The sequence below is a fragment of the Dasypus novemcinctus genome, chromosome 17 (assembly GCF_030445035.2).
Source record: "Dasypus novemcinctus isolate mDasNov1 chromosome 17, mDasNov1.1.hap2, whole genome shotgun sequence".
NCBI classification, from domain to species: Eukaryota; Metazoa; Chordata; class Mammalia; order Cingulata; family Dasypodidae; genus Dasypus; species Dasypus novemcinctus.
The window spans coordinates 26875791-26894821 of NC_080689.1; the positions used below are offsets into that span (position 1 = coordinate 26875791).

Below are 19031 nucleotides of genomic sequence, written 5' to 3' on the forward strand. Positions count from 1 at the left end.
CACTAACTGCATCCTTTTTTCACCTCTCCATTCAAACTGGGACAGACCTGAGAAAGGGAGGGTGGAAGAGGACACAGGAGCAGGACAAGAGAGAGGTGATGGGCTGTCTATGTCATCTCACAAAATACCTTAGCTGGGAGGGCTCTTAAAATCATCCACCTTGACTACTCCTTATTACAGACAAGGGCCAGTAATGGATGGAAACATGCCCAGTACCACTTTCGTCACAGAGCTGGCTCTAGAACCCAGCCAAGGTGCTTTCCACTTCACCACAATGCTTTGAAGGATATTCTTTGGGAGAAAAGATGGCCAGGGCTACAGGCAGACGCAGCTAGCTGCAGGCATATTTCTGTCTCCATTTCGTACCCTTTGTGGTGTTGTACCCAACTAACCCCTAAAGAAAGGCCCATCTACCCCTGGCCACGCCTCCAATTTTTCAGCATACATATTATCAGCTCTTGGGAAAGCTATGCCAATAAACAAATTTATTTAAAACATCTTTTTAAAAAAGATTTATTAATTTATTTCTCCCCCCTCCCTCCACTGTCTGCTCTCTGTGTCCACTCACTGTGTGTTCGTCTGTGTCTGCTTGTATTCTCATTCGGTGGCTCTGGGAACTGATCCTGGGAACTTCCAGAATGGAGAGAGGCGATTATTCTCTTGTGCCACCTCAGTTCCCTGGTCTATTGTCTCTTATTGTCTCTCCTCTGTTTCTCTTTTTGTTGTGTCATCTTGCTACATCAGCTCTTCATGTGGGCTGGCACTCCTTGTGCAGGATGGCACTCCTGCGTGGGACAGCATTCTGCGGGGGCCAGCTCGCCACCCAGGCCAGCTTGCCTTCATCAGGAGGCCCTGGGTATTGAACCCTTGGACCTCCTGTGTGGTAGGCAGATGGGAGCCCAATTGCTTGAGACACATCCAATTCCCTCATACAAATTTTAACAACTGAAACTTTTATCTCCCTAATGAACTTAGGGAGATAAAAATATCAGTTGTTAAACTTGCTTTTCATCTCCCAGATGAAATTCTAAATGTTAAATACTTAAAGCAGAATGAGGAAGGGATTTTTTTATCTCTTCTGAGTCAGTCAGCTAGTGGAGCAGAAATACTTATAGACTTGTTCTAGTCTAGTCCAAGTCATAAAGGGAAGACAAGCTGATGAACTGCAGGGCAAGGTTGTTTTAGGTTGGAAGTATTGCCAGCTGTTAACTGTTAAGGTATTAAAGCAACAGACTTCTTTGGGAGTTTGGGGCACTAGTAGCCCTGGGTTACATTTGGAAACTGGATTTGGAAATGGAAAAGAGTACTTCCAATGTTGCTGCTGTTGTTGTTTTAAAACTAAGTGGTGGGAAACGGACTTGGCCCAGTGGTTAGGGCATCTCTCTACCACATGGGAGGTCCGTGGTTCAAACCCCGGGCCTCCTTGACCTGTGTGGAGCTGGCCCATGTGCACTGCTGATGCGCACAAGGAGTGCCGTGCCACGCAGGGGTGTCCCCTGCGTAGGGGAGCCCCACGTGCAATGAGTGCACCCCATAAGGAGAGCCGCCCAGCGTGAAAGAAAGTGCAGCCTGCCCAGGAATGGCGCCACACACACGGAGAGCTGACACAACAAAATGACGCAACAAAAAGAAACACAGATTCCCGTGCCACTGACAACAACAGAAGTGGACAAAGAAACAAGACGCAGGAAATAGACACAGAGAACAGACAACTGGAGTGGGGGGGGGGAAGGGGAGAGAAATAAATAAATCAATCTTTAAAAACAACAACAACAAAAAAACTAAATGGCAGTTTGCGCTGATTACTTAGACCAGTTGTTCTTAAACTTTTTTGAGGTCATGTGCTCACATAAATTTACATGCAATTTGAGGGGAATTATGGATTCCTTGAAATCCATTCATGGGCTAAGAACCTGATTTAGAGGGAAAATTTAATGGAGTCAATTTTGGTGAGGGATTTTTTTTTCTAAATGGGACTGCATTTAAAGAATAAGAAAGTATACTGCATCCAGAGAGATGTTAATCTCTAAAATAAATATATTTTAGGCATTTGTTTTAATTTGATCTAAGAGCATTTTCAAATTTAATGTAAGATAAATTTAGTACTGGTATTTTGCAGGGGGTTGCTATTAGACAAGATTAATACATGGTGATTCCTTTGATGTGAAAACTGCACGTGGTAGGAAGAGATCCAGGAGGCAGGAAATTACATAATGGGGAAAGTTTTGTCAGAACAGGGAGTGAAGAGATGGGTATTTGGTGGAGGATAAAACTGATGACATAGGATATGATTTCTATCAGTCAGCATTCTCCTGAGAAACAGAATAGACAGGATACATCCATCCATTCATCTATCTATCTATCTATCTATCTATCTATCTATCTATCTATCTATCTATCTATCTATCTATCTATCTATGTATCTATGTAAATATTAAGGTAGTAGAGGAATTGGCTCATGTGATTGATGGGATTGGCAAGTCCAAATTCCACAGGGTAGGGTACAAATTGGGAACTCTGGTGAAGGTTTCAATGAATTCATCAGGAAAAGTTGGCTGGCTGAAGCAGAGATAGAAATTCTTCTGTTTGCTGAAATCCTCAGTTCTCCCTTTAAGGCCTCAATTAATTGGATGAGACTTCTCTCTACCTTAAGGTCATCTCCTTTGTTGGTTTTAGACTAGTCTGCAATCAGCTAATTATTAATTTAAACAATTTTTAAAAAAGATTTATTCTTTATTTATTTCTGCCACCCCCCCCCCCCCGCCCGCCCCCAGTTGTCTGCTCTCTGTGTCCATTTACTGTGTGATCTTCTGTGACTGCTTCTATCCTTATCAGTGGCACTGGTGTATTTCTTTTTGTTGTGTCATCTTGCTGTGTCAGCTCTCCATGTGCAGCACCATTCCTGGGCAGGCTGCTCTTTCTTTCGTGCTGGGCGGCTCTCCTTACGGGGCGCACTCCTTGCGCATGGGGCTCCCTTACATGGGGGACACCCCTGTGTGGCACGGCACTCCTTGCGTGCATCAGCACTGTGCATGGGCCAGCTCCACACAGGTCAAGGAGGCACAGGGTTTGAACCGCAGACTTCCCATGTGGTAGGCGGATGCCCTATCCATTGGGCCAAGTCTGCTTCCCAGCTAATTATTTAAATTCACAAAATACCCTCACAGTAACAATCGGGCCAGGGAATACTTGACCGAACAACTGGACACCATAACTTAGCCAAGCTGACATATGAAATTAACCATCACAGGATTCAAATACAAGAAAAGTAGAGGTTTGGCTAAAGTCGAAGATAATTAGGAAAGAAGAGGACAGAACAGTTGCAAGGAGATCTTGAGATGGAGACTGTTTCAACTAGGATTTCTTTTTTTTTTTTTTTAAGATTTATTTTCTCTCCCCACGCCACCCCCCCGCCCAGATGTCTGTTCTCTGTGTCCATTTACTGCGTGTTTTTCATTGTCCGCTTCTGTTGTTGTCAGCAGCACGGGAATCTGTGTCTCTTTTTGTTGCATCATCTTGCTATGTCAGCTCTCCATGTGTGTAGCACCATTCCTGGGCAGGCTGCATTTTCTTTCACGCTGGGCAGCTCTCCTTACCAGGTGCACTCCTTGCACATGGGGCTCCCCTATGCGGGGGGACACCCCTGCGTGGCATGGCACTCCTTGTGCACATCAGCACTGTGCGTGGGCCAGCTGCGCACGGGTCAAGGAGACCCGGGGTTTGAACCACGAACCTCCCATGTGGTAGATGGATGCCCTATCCATTGGGCCAAGTCTGCTTCCTTCAGCTAGGATTTCTGATGATTCCCCTCCTTTCCATTTATCTCACTGCAAGTGTTTCTCATGGATAAGGACTAAATTTTCTTGTAATAACACTTTCTCAGTGCCTCATTGATTTTGTTGCTGAATGATATAGATTAAATTCAGACTTGTGTCTCTAGACTGGATTGCTTGCTTTTTCTCTAGTTGAGTGTTTCCTATAGCTATTCACCCTAGACTGTCCAACGGACACAATATTAAACTTGCTTTGTATACTTCCCCACTTACAATGTTTTTTCTTCAAAATTTATTGATACCTCCCCACTCAACTCTTCTATCTCTGATCATTTCAGTCCTCCACGAAACCCCTCAGTCATGGTGAGGATTTCTGTCATGATGTTGGTGTTGGTGATGTCTTTAGGTTCTCTGGTGACATCTTAATTTGTACCTTTCTGGTTAACTCTATTAGGGCTGTTTCTCCTTGGTGGCAATGTATTCCATTGAGTGCAGGCTTCCTTCTGTTTATGCCTATTACCTGACAGTATTTACTAGACAATAAACAAATATTTTTGAAGAGTATCAATAAACTAAATTTGGTATAAAAAGAAAAACTCGACATTTCTGTTTGCTGGAACATAAAGAGCTTTTCATGTTGGAAACACAAAGCTATCAAATGGAGGATACGGGTGGCTGAAAAGGATAAGTCTCACATTTTGGGATTCGGAAACATGGCAACTACAGCATTAATAAAACTCACTTTCAGGAAACAGATGTCGCTCAACCAACTGGGCTCCTGTCTACCATATAGGAGGTCCAGGGTTCAATGCCCAGGTCTCCTGGTGAGGGCAAGCTGGCCCATCCGGAGTGCCAGCCCACGTGGGAATGCCACCCTGTACAGGAAAGCCCCCTTGCATGGGAATGCTGCCCAGTGTGGGAAAGCTGCCCTGTGCAGGAGTGCCGGCCGACACGGAGAGTGAGTGTAGTAAGATGACACAACAAGAGGCACAAAGGAGAGAAAATAAGAAGACGTAGCAGAACAGGGTGTTGAGGTGGTGCAAGAGAGCAGTTGCCCTTCTCCCACTCTGGAAGGTCTCAGGATCAGTTCCCGGAGCTGCCTAATGAGAATAGACACAGAAGAACACAGTGAATGGACAGAGAGCAGACAAGGAAGGAATGGGAGTGTGGGGGTGTGGGGGTGTGGAATAAATAAATCTTACAAAAAATAAGAATAAAACTCAATTTCTTTCAAGGGACCAAAGTTCTAGAGGATAATAAGAATAATAATTAAAATTTATATAGCTTTTTTTTTTTTTAAAGACTAAATGATGTAGTTAAAATATAAAAATTATAAGACTGGATTAAAAAAATCCAAATATATTAAGTTTATTAAATACAGATCTAAAACATAATGTGATTTATATTTTCTAATATAATATCCCATTTCATATAGATTTTCAAATTCTTGGCAGATTTATATATGGTATTCTCTTAGTTTTCAACATTAAAGCTATATTCCATATTTTACATAATTTTCATAAGACTTGCCAGAGTTGTGTCCATTGTGTTAGTGTTATCAATAAGCACCTTCTTGTATTTCTCCAGCACTGCCACTGTTTGTAAATACATTGTTTACTTCTTTTCTTATTCATTTCTTCCTCCTGCTTTCCCAAAGTTTTATCGTCATTTTCTGAGTTCTCAAATTTAAAGCCAAATAGGGAAGGGGACTTGGCCCAGTGGTTAGGGTGTCTGTCTACCACATGGGAGGTCCATGGTTCAATCCTTGGGCCTCCTTGACCCGTGTGCAGCTGGCCCATGTGCAGTGCTGATGTGCGCAAGGAGTGCTGTGCCATGCAGGGATGTCCCTCGCGTAGAGGAGCCCCACGTGCAAGGAGTGCATCCCATAAGGAGAGCCGCCCAGTGCGATAGAAAGTGCAGCCTGCCCAGGAATGGCGCCGCCCACACGGAGAGCTGACACAAGATGATGCAACGAAAAGAAACAGATTCCCGTGCCGCTGACAACAATGGAAGCGGACAAAGAAAAAGACGCAGCAAATAGACACAGAGAACAGACAACCGTAGTGGTGGTGGTGGTGGTGGGAATCAATCAATCAATCAATCTTTAAAAAAAAATTTAAAGCCAATTTAGTTCCTACCTTCCTTTTGCTTTCTCTCGCATCTTTCTTATATAGCTTTTTACATTGCAAAACACAGTAATATAATTGTTTCAGATTAGTGCTTTTAATCACCTAAGAAGGTAGGTGAGGACACTGATGAGCAAAGGTCATGATCCATGAGTGCCAGAGCCAAGACCTGATCTTTGATTGGGTATCAAGTGCGGACCCGGTGTCTGCCCAGGTGAGAGAGGGAAGCTGTGGAAAGAATGTCATCCTGAATATTTAGAGCTGCTAGAGAACTTTTAAGTTATAAGGAGAAGCTCTGCTCATGCAATTAGATTAGTCTTTTCCTTAAAGAGCACAGAAAATGATCATTAGCTGATGGCCAGTGAATGGGAGGGAGATGAGGAGGAGTGGCTAAAAAACATCCATCAGGATCCAAACCAACTGACTGCTTTTCATACAAAAGGTAGTAAACTAATAGTCTAGCATATATAAGCATACAACAGCAGACTTGAAATGACAGAAGAATAAGTGACACATAAGAGAGAACAGCTGAAATTGAAGAGAGAGAATACAGAGAGAAAAGAATGGAAAAAACTGAGCCGGGGCTCAAGGAGTTGAGTGATCGTATGAAACTCAACAACATACATAACATGGGAGTTCCAGAAGAAGAGGAATAAAAGGAGCAGAAAGTATTTGAGGAAACAGTGGCTGACAATTATCCAACCTTCATGAAATGAATTTACATGTCCAAAAAACACAGCATACCGCAATCAGAATAAATCCAAATAGAACTACTCCAAGACACAATCTACTCAGAATGTCAAACATCAAATATAAAGAGAATTTTCTGAGAGCAGCAAGGGAAAAGCAATCCATCACATACAAGAGAAGCCCAGTAAGAGTGCAGATTTCTCATCAGAAATCATGGATGTGATCAGACAGCGATATGATACAATTAGGTAACGGAAAGAGAAAAATTGCCAGTTAAGAATTCTTTATCCAGCAAAAATGTCCTTCAAATATGAAGGCAAATTTAAACATTCACAAATAAACAAAAACAAAGAGAGTTGGTAAAAACAATCCACCTTTGCAGGAAATATTAAAAGGAGCCCTATAGTCCCAAAGCAAAAGGAAAGAGAGGCTTGAAGAGAGCGTAGAAGGCAAGAAGACCAGAAGAATAACCAAAAAAAAGTTAAAAAGACAGAAGAAAATAAGATATGACATAAGAAAACCAAAGAATAAAATGACGGAAGTAAATAATGCATTTACAGTAATATCATTGAATGTGAATGGATTAAACTCCCTAATCAAAAGATATAGGCTGAAAGAATGGATTAAAAAAACATGAGCCATATGCTCAGTAACCACATGCTGCCTATAAGAGACTTACTTTAGACCCAGGGATACAAACTGGCTGCAAGTTAAAGGTTGGAAAAAGATACCCCAGGTAAACAGCAACCAAAAAAGAGCAGAGGTAGCTATATTAATAACAGACAAAACAAACTTTAAATGCAAGAAAGTTATAAGATACAGAAGGCTATAACATATTAATAAAAGGGACAATTCACTGGGAAGCTGTCACAGCCATAAATATCTCTGCACCTAAACAGGGTGTCCCAAAATACATGAGGCAAACTGGTAAAATTGAAGGGAGAAATAGACATCTCTACAATAATCGTTGGAGACTTCCAACACACCACTCACATCATTAAATAGAACAACTAGACAAAAGATCAACAGGGAAACAGGGAGATCGAGCAATATGAAAAACATGTTAGACCTAACAGACATATACAGAATGTTGCATTCCAAATCACCAGGTTATACATTCTTCTCTAGTGCTCATGGATCTTTTTCCAGGATAGACCACATGTTAGGTCACAAGGCAGGTCTTAATAAACATAAAAAGATTGAAATTAAACAAAGCACCTCCTCAGATCATAATGGAATGAAACTGGAAATCAATAATAGACGAGAAAGGGGAAAATATGCAAGTGTGCATAGTTGAATAACACACTCCTGAACAATTAGTGGGTCAAAGAAGAAACTGTCAGTGAAATTTGTAAACATACAGTGATGAATGAAAACAAGAACACAACTTACCAAAACTTAAGGGACACAGTGAAGGTAGTGCTGAGAAGGAAATTTATAGCCCTAAACTCCTATATTAAAAAAGAAGAGCTAAAATCAAAGATCTAACTGAACTGGAGAAACTAGAAAAAGAATAGCAAACCATTCCCAAAGCAAGCAGAAGGAAAGAAATAATAAATATTAGAGCAGAAATAAATATAATTGAGAACAACAACAAAAAAACACAATAGAGAAAATCAACAAAACCAAAAGCTAGTTCTTTGAGAAGATGAATAAAATCGACAAACCCTTAGCTAGACTAAGAAAGAAAAAAAGAGAGAAGATACAAATAAATACAATCAGAAATGAAAGACATACAACAAAATCCAGCATCCTTTCTTGATAAAAACACTTTGAAAGACAGGAATGGAAGGAAAATTCCTCAATATGATAAAGGCATATATGAAAAATCCACACCCAACATTGTACTCAATGGTGAAAGGTTGAAAGCTAAGGCCAGGAAGAAGACAAGGATAGCCAGTGTCACCACAATTGTTCAATATTGTGCTACAAATTCTAGCCAGAGCCATTAGATGAGAAAAAAAAAAAAAAAAAAAAAGGCATCCAAACAGGAAAAGGGGAAGTAAAACTGTGACATGATCCTATATTTAGAAAATTCTGCAATGTCTACAAAGTTACCTGAGCTAATAAATGAGTTCAGCAAAGGAGCAGGATACAAGATCAATATGCAAAAATCTGCAATGTTTCTGTATGCTAGCATTGAGCATTCTGTGGAGGAAACCAGGTAAAAAAAATCAGTTTGCAATAGCAACAAAAAGACTTAAGTATCTAGGAATCCATTTAACCAAAGACATACAGGACCTATATTCAGAAACTACAAAACAAGGCAAAAAGAAATCAAAGAAGACCTAAACAAATGGGAAGATGTTCCATGTTCATGGATTTTGGAAGAATAAATTTTATGAAGATGTCAATCTTACCCAAACTGATTTATAGATTCAATGCAATACCAACCGAAATTCCAAGTCTACTTTACAGAAATAGAAAGACAATTACCAAATTTATTTAGAAGGGAGAGTACCCCCAAACAGCCAAAAGCATTCTAAAAAATGGTGATGTGGGGGAACTTTCACTTGCTGACCTTGAAACATATTACAAAACAACAGTGGTCAAAACACCATGGTGGGAAACAAATGTGGCTCAACCAACTGGGCTCCCATCTACCATATTGGAGGTCCAGGGTCCGACGACCAGGGCCTCCTGGTGAGGGCAAGCTGGCCCACGCAGAGTGCCTGCTTACACGGGAATGCTGCCCTGCACAGGAGTGCAGCCATGCATGGGAATGCTGCCCAGCATGGGAAAGCTGCCCTGTGCAGGAGTGCTGGCCGATGCGGAGAGCTGGCGCAGCAAGATGATGCAACAAGAGACACAGAGGAAAGAAAATAAGAAGACATAGCAGAACAGGGAGTTGAGATGGCACAGAGAGTAATTGCTTCTCTCCCACTCCAGAAGGTCCCAGGATTGGATCCCAGAGCCATAATAAGAATACAAGCAGACACAGAAAACACACAGTGAATGTACACAGAGAGCAGACAACGGGGGGAGCAGGGGATGAGGGAGAAATAAAATAAATCTTTTAAATAAGCCCAGCATGGTATTTGAATAAAGATAGATATATTTATTAGTGGGATAGAATTGAGAGTCTAAAAACAAACCCTCACCTCAAGAGCCATTTGGTTTTTGACAAATCTACCAAATCCATATTGATGGGATAAAACAGCCTCTTCAAAAAATGATGCTGGGAGAACTGGATATCCATAACCAAAAGAATGAAAGGAGAGCCCTACTCACTCCCTATACAAGAATAAAAAAAAAAATGGAATAAAGACCTAAATATAAACGCCAGGATCATAAATCTATTAGAGGAAAATGTAGGGAAACACCACTAAGATTTGTGGTAGGTGGTTGTTTCTTGGATCTTACACCCAAAACACAAGCAACAAAAGAAAAATTGATAAATGGGAACTCCTCAAAATTAAACTCTTTTGTACCTCAAAGGACATTGTGAAAAGGGTAAAAAGGCAGTGGACTAATGAGAGAAAATATCAGGAAATAAGGGTTTAATATTCCTGATATATAAAGAGATGCTACTCAACAATGAAAGACTAGTGACCTAATTAAAAAATGAGCAAAAGTCTTGAAAATTTGTCCAGGGAAGCGGAGTTGGCCCAGTGGTTAGGGCTTCCGTCTACCACATGGGAGGTCCACAGTTCAAACCCCAGGCCTCCTTCACCTGTGTGGAGCTGGCCCATGCGCAGCGCTCATGCGCGCAAGGAATGCCATGCCGTGCAGGAGTGTCCACGTGTAGGGGAGCCTCACTCACAAGGATTGCACCCCATAAGGAGAGCCACCCAGTGTGAAAGAGAGTGCAGCCTGCCTAAGAATGGCGCCGCACACATGGAGAGCTGACACAACGAGATGACGCAACAAAAAGAGACACAGATTCCTGTGCCGCTGACAACAACAGAAGCGGACAAAGAAGACGCAGCAAATAGACACAGAGAACAGACAACCGAGGTGGGAGGGAAGGGGAGAGAAACAAATAAATAAATAAATCTTAAGGAAAAAAAAAGAAAATGTGTCCAAAGAAGAAATAAAAATGGCGAAAAATACATGAGAAAAATGTTCAACATCATTAGCGATTGTGATTATGGGAGATGCAAATCAAAGCTACAACGAGATATCATTTCACACTTACTAGATTGGCCATTATTAAAAAGACAGAAAACTACAAGTGTTGGAGACAATGTGGAGAGATAGGAATGCTTATTCAATGTTGGTGGGACTGTAGAATGGTATAGTCACTGTAGAGGACTGTTGGGCAGTTCTTAAAGAAGTTGAATATGGATTTGCCATGTGACCCGACAATACCATATACCCAGAAGAATCAACAGCGGTGACACAGACATCTGCACACCAATGTTTATGCAGTGTTGGTCACAATTGTCAAAAGATGGAGACAATCCACGTATACATCAACCAATGTATGGATAAACTGTTGTGTGTACACACAATGGAATATTATGCAGCTGTAAGAAGAAATGAAGTCGTGAAGCATATGATAACATGGATCAACTTGGAGGACATTGTGTTGAGTGACACAGGCCAGACACAAAAGGACAAATACTGTATGATTGTGCTACTATGAACTAAATATACTGTGTAATCTCATGGAGTTACTACCTTCAATATGGGTTATCGGAAAATAGAATGAGGTTAGAGAACGGAAAGCTGAGGGTTAACTTGTGCAGAATTGGTAAAAAGGTTCTGGGCTAATCTTAGGAAGAGAACAGAAAAGGTGAAAATAGAGCATAATGTTTCTGACTAGCAGTGCTATTATACAAGTACGATAATGGTTGAAAGGGAAAGTCTAAGGTCATGTATATTACTGAAAGGGTAGTTTAAAAATGTAACAATGCTGTGAAATTTAAAAACACAAAGTTTCAGTTGTTTATGGTTGCATAACGAACCATCCCAAAATGTGAACAACGATTGTTTATGGCTTAACACAACAACAATTGATTATGTCTCACAATGTGGATTCACTGAGCTAGGCTGGGCAGTTATATGTTCTACAGTCCCTGTTGGAAAGTCCTGGAAGGCTTCACTCCCCTGTGTGGCCCGGCAGTGCTCCTCCGTGGCCTCTTTCTCTCCACACAGTGTCTTATCACTATGTGATAAGTAAGTAAGTAAGATAAGTATGTTTAAGTAACCTGGCTTAAGCTTCTTTAGGGCAAGGTGGCTGGCCTCTGCAGAGAGAAAAGGCAAAAGCCTCCAGGCCTCGCAAGGGCAAAGCCCAGAACAGGCATAGCATTACCTCTGCTGCATTCTATTTGCCTAAGGAAAGGGAAGGTCAAGGTGGGGACTTCACCTCTTGATGAAAGGAAGGCCAAAGTCTCTTTGCAAAAGGCATGCAGGATGAAGATATTGTTGCAGTCATTATTGGAAACAATGTATTCTATCCTTTGAAAAAGAAGCACTATTAAAAATGAACACTGAAAGGTTAGTGCAAAAGAAAATAAAAGTTAGAATTGAAGCATTCTTAGTGACCTCATTCATTATTTTACTAAATGCTTTCTTGTCTTTTGATCATTACATTGAGTTTGGTCTTAAGCCTTTTTACCTTTTTAAGCCCACAACAGTAACTACTCTAACAGCCAAGAATTGGAAATGCAAAACAAAACAAAACAAAACAAAACAAAACAAAACAAAACAAAACTCATATCTTGTAGCTTAAATATTATAAAGGATTAGAGATTTATTTTGATGAATTGAAAGAAAAAAATGTTATAGCCTTAAAGTAAAGCTGTAAAGATGTTCTAGGGGTAAATACCTAGCTAGTCAGACTGGAAAAGCTTTTGCTTTTGGAATAGTTTGCCAGGTTAGCTGTTCAGATATTCCAACTGTTAGAAATTAAATAACAAGTTCTGGAATTTCTACATAAAGATGACAGTTTTTCTCACTTTATACAAAGGATTAGACAATGGACTAATACTTGATTTGAAGAAAAATTAGGAGACATGTATTTCTAACTTTTATTAAAATAAGTTAAAGAACATATTCAGGTTATACATATAGAAATATAAAGTCACCAAAGTATTTAATCCCACACTTAAGTTTCCTAAATATATTAAGGTAAGTTAAAAACAAATGCTAAAATATTATGTATATTTTAGAAGAAATGGCTAATTTAACACAATACAACTAAAACAGCTTCATAGTAAATTGTTTCTAGAAGTTCATATTTATCATTATATTAATTATCACATGCTAATTAACAAACAGCCACAATTTCATGTGATTTGAAATAGACCTGCTTCTATACAAGTATGTTCTAATATCATAAGACATATAGCATCCTCAATGTGACAGTATTTAGAGTTATGGCCAGTGACTGGTGTTTATGACAGAAAAGGAAAATTTGCAACTTCATAATACAAATCATTTTTGTCCGTTGAGTAGGATGTCCGATTCCCAGCTTGAGTAAATTATAGGTATTAATAAAAAGTTGTCTGAGCCTGAGTATCTGCTACTGAAATATAAGAAGGGTATTATTCAGTTATATTTGTAGAATTCCATTAAGCTGTCCTTTACTGAAATTACTAAAGGTTGTACTGAAGTTAGAAATTATTAAATGTTCTTTTCCTTGATGGATAGCCTCAATATTTCACAGCCTGTATATTTCCAAGCTAATTAGAGTTAGATTAAAACATCACAAGAATGAGTACATATCACTCCACATTTTAAAAGCACACCTGTTTATTTATGTTAACTAAATCTAGTGATAATTAGCTTAAACCTACTTTCGTTTATAAAATTTAACCTCTGTTAGATGACTGTCTAAACTACCACTGACTTGACAGAAACGGTAGGGTATGGTTGAGTATGAGTGTGAAAGAAAGCAACAGAGGGAAAACAGAGCCTGGCTAGACCATAAACAACAAAATTTTATCTTAGTATTGTTAATGAAAAACAATTTCTGGTAAGTCTCTTCTAGAGGGAAATAGGTCCAGGACACAAGCGCTATGTGTTATAGAGAACTGAAGAACTTTAGAGCTAAAGGAGAATCTCAGAAATCATGTAGCTTACCAACTGCCTTATTTTATAAATGAAAGACAAAGGCACAAAAAAGTTACACATTGTGCCTGGACTACTCAGAGAGCTGAAGGCCATGTCTAGAACCTTGCTGTTCTAACTCCTAGACCAAATAGTCTTTCTATTATGCTCTAAGCTACTACTCTTAGACATTTTGTCTTCTACTAAAACAAGAATGAAGTGGTTGTATTAATAATTTTAACAGAAAACAGTTAACTAGCACATTACTTCAACTTGTGAGTAGCATTTATCTTTATGCTTTAACTCCATGCATTAAAAATCTCAGTTCTTGCAAATTAGATAATACCTTACACTTGATGCCCAATATTTCCAAGATACCACTATTTGTACAATTTTAGGATCATTTGTCTTGTGGTGCTATATTTTAATTAAAAAAAAACTTTTTTAGTTTTAAAGAATCACTTTCACTCAAATTATCCCAAAACCAGGGTTGGAAATCACTGGTGGTAACAAATGCCTAAGAAAGTGTCACCTTTTAATAAAATTGGTAATTCTGTGGCAGCTAAAGGAGCATAAAGCATCTTCAAAATTGAAAACTGTTTCAAAATAACTTACTGGTTTTCTTATGTCTTGTAGTTTGGGAAATCTGCAACAGTAAGGGTGAACAGGGAAATACCTGATTTACAAGAAGGAAAATCTACTTTCTCTTTCAACTTTTCATTCCCTGCCTGGGAGCTTTGTTTTTACCTTTTACTCAATTATCACCCTAATCCAACGGATTAAAAAAAGTCTCTCGAACACAACAGTCTAGTTAAAATAATCTTCAAAAGTGACCCTTAGGAGGGCTCTGTAGTTAGGGCAAGTTGGAACAATTGCATTCAAATGTCAGCAGGACTGAAGTGGGGAGACCAAAGTCCAAACAAATAAGCCGGCAGGGTCACAGCAGTCTAATTCAATGCCATTTTCTATCACTTCCTTCTTCCCCGAAGAAGCAGGATCTCTAAGGATAAGAATGCACTTTTAAAGGTCTGTAAGGAGCCTTCCAAAAAAAAAAAAAACCCACAAAAAAACCAACGCAACAGTTTGAGGACCCTCAGGTTCATGTGCATGAAAGAAGAAACTAGGGCATGGAGAGGTCACGCAGAGGTGGGGAACAAGGGAGCATTCAGGTGGTGTCGCTCACCATGACGGTGGAGGATTTGGGCAGCAGCAGGAAAGAGCTATACAAATAAGTTAAGTAGCTTGAAAGCTGGCATGTGTGAGACAAGACCCAGCTAAGACAGAAAATGCTCATGATTCTACAGGAAATGCATGGTTACAGAATCAAGTGAGCTGTGAAGAGCCTGGGCCAAGATGATTTTCTGGGAATCAATTTTACAAAAGTTTTACAAAATTTGGGCACTAGACCTGGAAGTGTAACTGTCTTCCTTGGGGCTGTGACATGTGAGGAAATGTATGTGGTACAAAGGCCAGCAATATGCACTGGAAACAGAAAAGGGTGGCAGCTTGAGATTTGTGTGCCTCAGTGGTAGAGGCAGCTTTGCAATGCTGTGTGGCCTGGATCACCCAGGAAAAGTTAAACCTGCAAATACCATTATAGAAGTATTTATTATTATTATTTGTAGGTAATATGACTGCTTCAGAATATTTTTCTAAGCATTATATGCTTTTTTCTCTCACTACCCCAGGGATGCCTAATGATGAATCTGTCTGAAGAAAAAAAAAAAAAAGGACGAGAAATGCTAGTTTGAATTAATTTTTAAGTGTACGCAAAAAATAAGGGAAGAGGGAAGCGGATGTGGCTCGACTGATGAAGCATCTACCTACCACATGGAGGGTCCAGGGTTCAATATCCAGGAACTCCTGACCCGTGTGAAGCTGGCTCATGTGCGGTGCTGCCACACACAAGGAGTGCTGTGCCACGCAGGGGCACCCCTGTGTAGGGGTGTCCCATGTGCATGGAGTTGTGTCCCACAAGCACAGCCGGCCCAGGAGTGGGGCCGTACACATGGAAAGCTGACACAGCAAGCTGACACAGCAAGATGATGCAACAAAAAAAAGAGATGCAGTTTCCCAGTGCTGTCTGACAATATAAGCAGATGCAGAAGAACACACAGAGAGCAGACAACAGCGGGGAAGGGGAGAGAAATAAAAAAATAAATCTTTAAAAAAAAAAAAGGGAACATAGTCACTGCCCACCCCCGCTTAACCCCAAGCCCTGCTCAAAACTCCCATTGTTTGAGGCATTGTTAGAAGCAAAATAGGTAGTGGAGCCTCTTGCTATCTTCTTATTTTCTTATATATATATATATATATATATATATATGAGAGCTGGAGCAGCATGAGTGGTTTGGAAATACAAAGGTTTAAATAAAAAAACATTAAGAAATCTAAGAAGAAATATTTCAGCAAAGTTGCCTTTATCTTTTATTTTTAATTTTCTTTTAACCTGAGGTATCATCCTATTAAAAAATGCATGGAAGATATAAATCTGAAGAGGTCTGTTCTTTATAATAAGCTGAAAATAAAAAGACCTTAGCTACAGCTTCTATCATACTAACTAGGAATGTTAAATGGTCAAATAAGCCCACTTAGAATGTCCTTCAAGGGAGCAAGGAACTATTCTTTCCATGCTGTAATTCCTCAGTGAAGGTATGCCCCTAAATATCTGAATGAAATTCTCTGGAATTTTACACAGTCCTGTTTATACGTGCCTGGCCCGTCACAGTGGACTTTTAAATTGAACATAGGGTGTTACTCTGTTTCAGTAATACTCATTTATGCTTAAATATTGGGGGTGAGGCACAAGGAATTTCTGGAAGAATGTGTATTTGCAAAGTTTGACAACATTCAAGTTAGCATGTCAGACCCAGCAGCAGGAAAGAATGAACGCAATACTCTTTCTTAATTTTTATTGACAGGAACGCCACTGTTTGTGCCTTGATGCTAAAGGGTGTCAGACAGCACCACGTTATTAGTTTAGAGGCACAACTTAAAAGTACTTTGAAACATCCCACAGCACTTTTTTATTTTTATAGTATCAGCTTGTCAGGTTTACGTAGGAAAATATCCCAATGTAAATTCGGCTCACCTATTGAGGTGTTTGGTTTGTTTGTTTCTTCTTCTTTTTGGTAATAGAAACAAAACGAAGTTAACTGACAGATAATCTTTCTGCTTTTGTAAGCGTTGAGGACACACTAGTTCAGGGCTGCACACATTCATAGTTGCTGATGCGAAGGCTTAGAGTGTCAACAGGGAGCTATTTAGAAAATACAGCCAGGTGGAATGGTTTAGGTAGTGAGGTGATTTTGCAGGAAGGGGAAAAGGAGAAGGAAACTCAGCCTAAGGAAGTTCAGCACTGCACTCTGCAGTCAAAGGAAGGTGTTCAGAAAGTGTCAGAGAAGATGGTAGTTGCTTGTAGTTTGTCCACCATTTGCTAGGTAAATGTATGGAATTTTCTCTAGCTCGCATTACAATAGAATTATCAGTACCTTATGAGACAAAAAGCAGAGTCTGGCCTGGAATCAGAGGCTACACGTAGATGACCTTTCGTGGTTCCCGTCCTATACTAATATAAAAATACAATAAAATACCAGCATTGCCCAAGAGACCAGGTTACAATAAAAGTGGATTAAAACGCTGAAATATAATGTCATTCCCAACACAAACAACAGCAAGGCAGGTTATTGATATTGCTTTAAGACATTATGTGGTTAGCCGAAACAAGACGATCTACATATATATATATATACACCTTTTTTGTATCTCACAGTATCAGCCCACAAATTCTCAATATAAGTTGCCTCAGGAAGGCCTGCTCTGATGAAACTGAAAATGTCTCTTCCATATGTGCAGCTTCAGGCTTTATAACATTTGAAGAAAATGTTCTAAACGATAAAATTGGCATGTAAAAAGCATGGGGAAAGGGAAAAGCAACATCAGAGCAAAACAATTCTAGAAGGCATCTTAATTTTCATATGGCTCATTTGCATTTGAAACAGAGAATTCTTATCTCGCTTGTACAAAAATGTGTACGTATTGAATTACTTTCCACTTGAAAGAACATTTTCCTAAATGTTTGGAAGATGATCAAATTTTAACTGGAGGACTTGTTTTCTTCCATCAGGTGTGGGGGAGATGTGGCTTCCTGGTATGAGAGGCAACAGTTGATTCTAATAGCAGAACAAGACAAAAATAGGAAAGTAAATTGAAAACAATTCCTATCTCTACAGTTTGATTTAAAGGTGTTAAAAACAAAAAGGATACATGTGGTACAAAGATGTCAAAATTCATCAATTTAAAAATTATGCAGGGTTACCTTTTAAAAAACTGTCATCTTTCCATATTTAAAAATTAGGTTTTATTACTTTTTCTCATGGACGTACTGTGATTTATTTTAATACTTTCATTTCTGAATATCTAGTCAGTGTTTAAAAGAAAAATGCCTGCCATGTATTAATAATTCCAGGAGTCCACATTCTACTCAACTCAAATATTTAATAGTTAAGAAATTGGCAAAACAGCAAAGATTTAAAAACCTCTTAATGATCAACTTTAAATAATATAGTCTTAAGAAAATTGTCGGTCATCCACTTAAAGATTTAGAAGCTGGGATATCTAGGTAGAAATCCAAACTCAGAAAGTAATAATCACACCAAACAAAAAGACTTTTCTGTAATTTTTTGATTTATTTCCTGATGTGGTAAAATGTTTTAGGAAAGAGGTACATTTTCAGAAAGAATACCAGAACTTGAAAGGCATCCCTGCCTTTCTGCTGGTTTTGCTCTCTGGAGGAGGGAGGTGGTTAGGTGTGGTCTCATGGGTGGGTGCTATAGTGGGGCCTACCTCGCAAACAAACGGAATGCAGCTGAATACAACAAAATCTTTGTAAGCCAGATTATCTAGATGTTCTTTGTTTCTTTTCTTTTTGTTTTCCCTGGCCTTCTAGAATGTTCCCAGTAGTTTCTGATTTGTGTCATCTGGGCTACAGGATATTAAGGAAAGGACAGCTTGGCTGTAGACGGGGCCATTAAAGGAAAAGAAGCATTTCCACCCACTCCCTCACCCCGCCAAGGCCCAGTGTGGTGAGAGAGCCCCAAGAGGAAGGTGATGGAGGGCTGCGTGTGCATGTGTCAGAGGCAAGGTAGAACAGTGTCACTGCCTATTTTCCTGGTAGAGATTCACTCGCCAAGGCCAGTAGTGGGGAATCTGGGGAGATGTCTTTAAAGGGACAATGTTCTTTTACACAAGTCACACTGTATTTCGAACTACTGCCTCAGTCATTTTTGAAGAAAACCCCATTCTTTCGTTACTCAAGTAAATTGCATTGGGCTTGATTTGTAGACACATTAAAAATAAAAGGTAAAATGGCTTATGTAATAAGAATTGGGATGCCCAGAGATTTCTGGTAAACAGAGATAAACTTAATATTTCATCTTATTGGGTA

General features: G+C 39.5%; 1 protein-coding gene across 18 annotated transcripts in view; it reads right to left on the reverse strand.

Moving 5' to 3' along the window:
- CDKL4 (cyclin dependent kinase like 4) overlaps positions 1 to 19031 on the reverse strand; it is a 124026-nt gene that overhangs the window by 21526 nt on the left and 83469 nt on the right. For 7 of the 18 annotated variants that reach the window (XR_011646089.1, XR_011646090.1, XM_058278436.2 and 4 more), the window contains one exon: positions 16486 to 17757. The exons of 1 other annotated variant lie outside the window; for it this stretch is intronic. Coding sequence is in view for 10 of the 17 variants with exons in the window: in XM_058278436.2 (XP_058134419.1) it covers positions 17656 to 17757 (102 nt within the window). In the remaining 7 variants the exon portion in view is untranslated. Of the gene's footprint in view, positions 1 to 3348; positions 4874 to 12550; positions 14586 to 16485; positions 17758 to 19031 lie in introns of those variants that run through there. 10 more of the 18 variants (XM_058278430.2, XM_058278429.2, XM_058278432.2 and 7 more) reach the window with 3 other exon arrangements.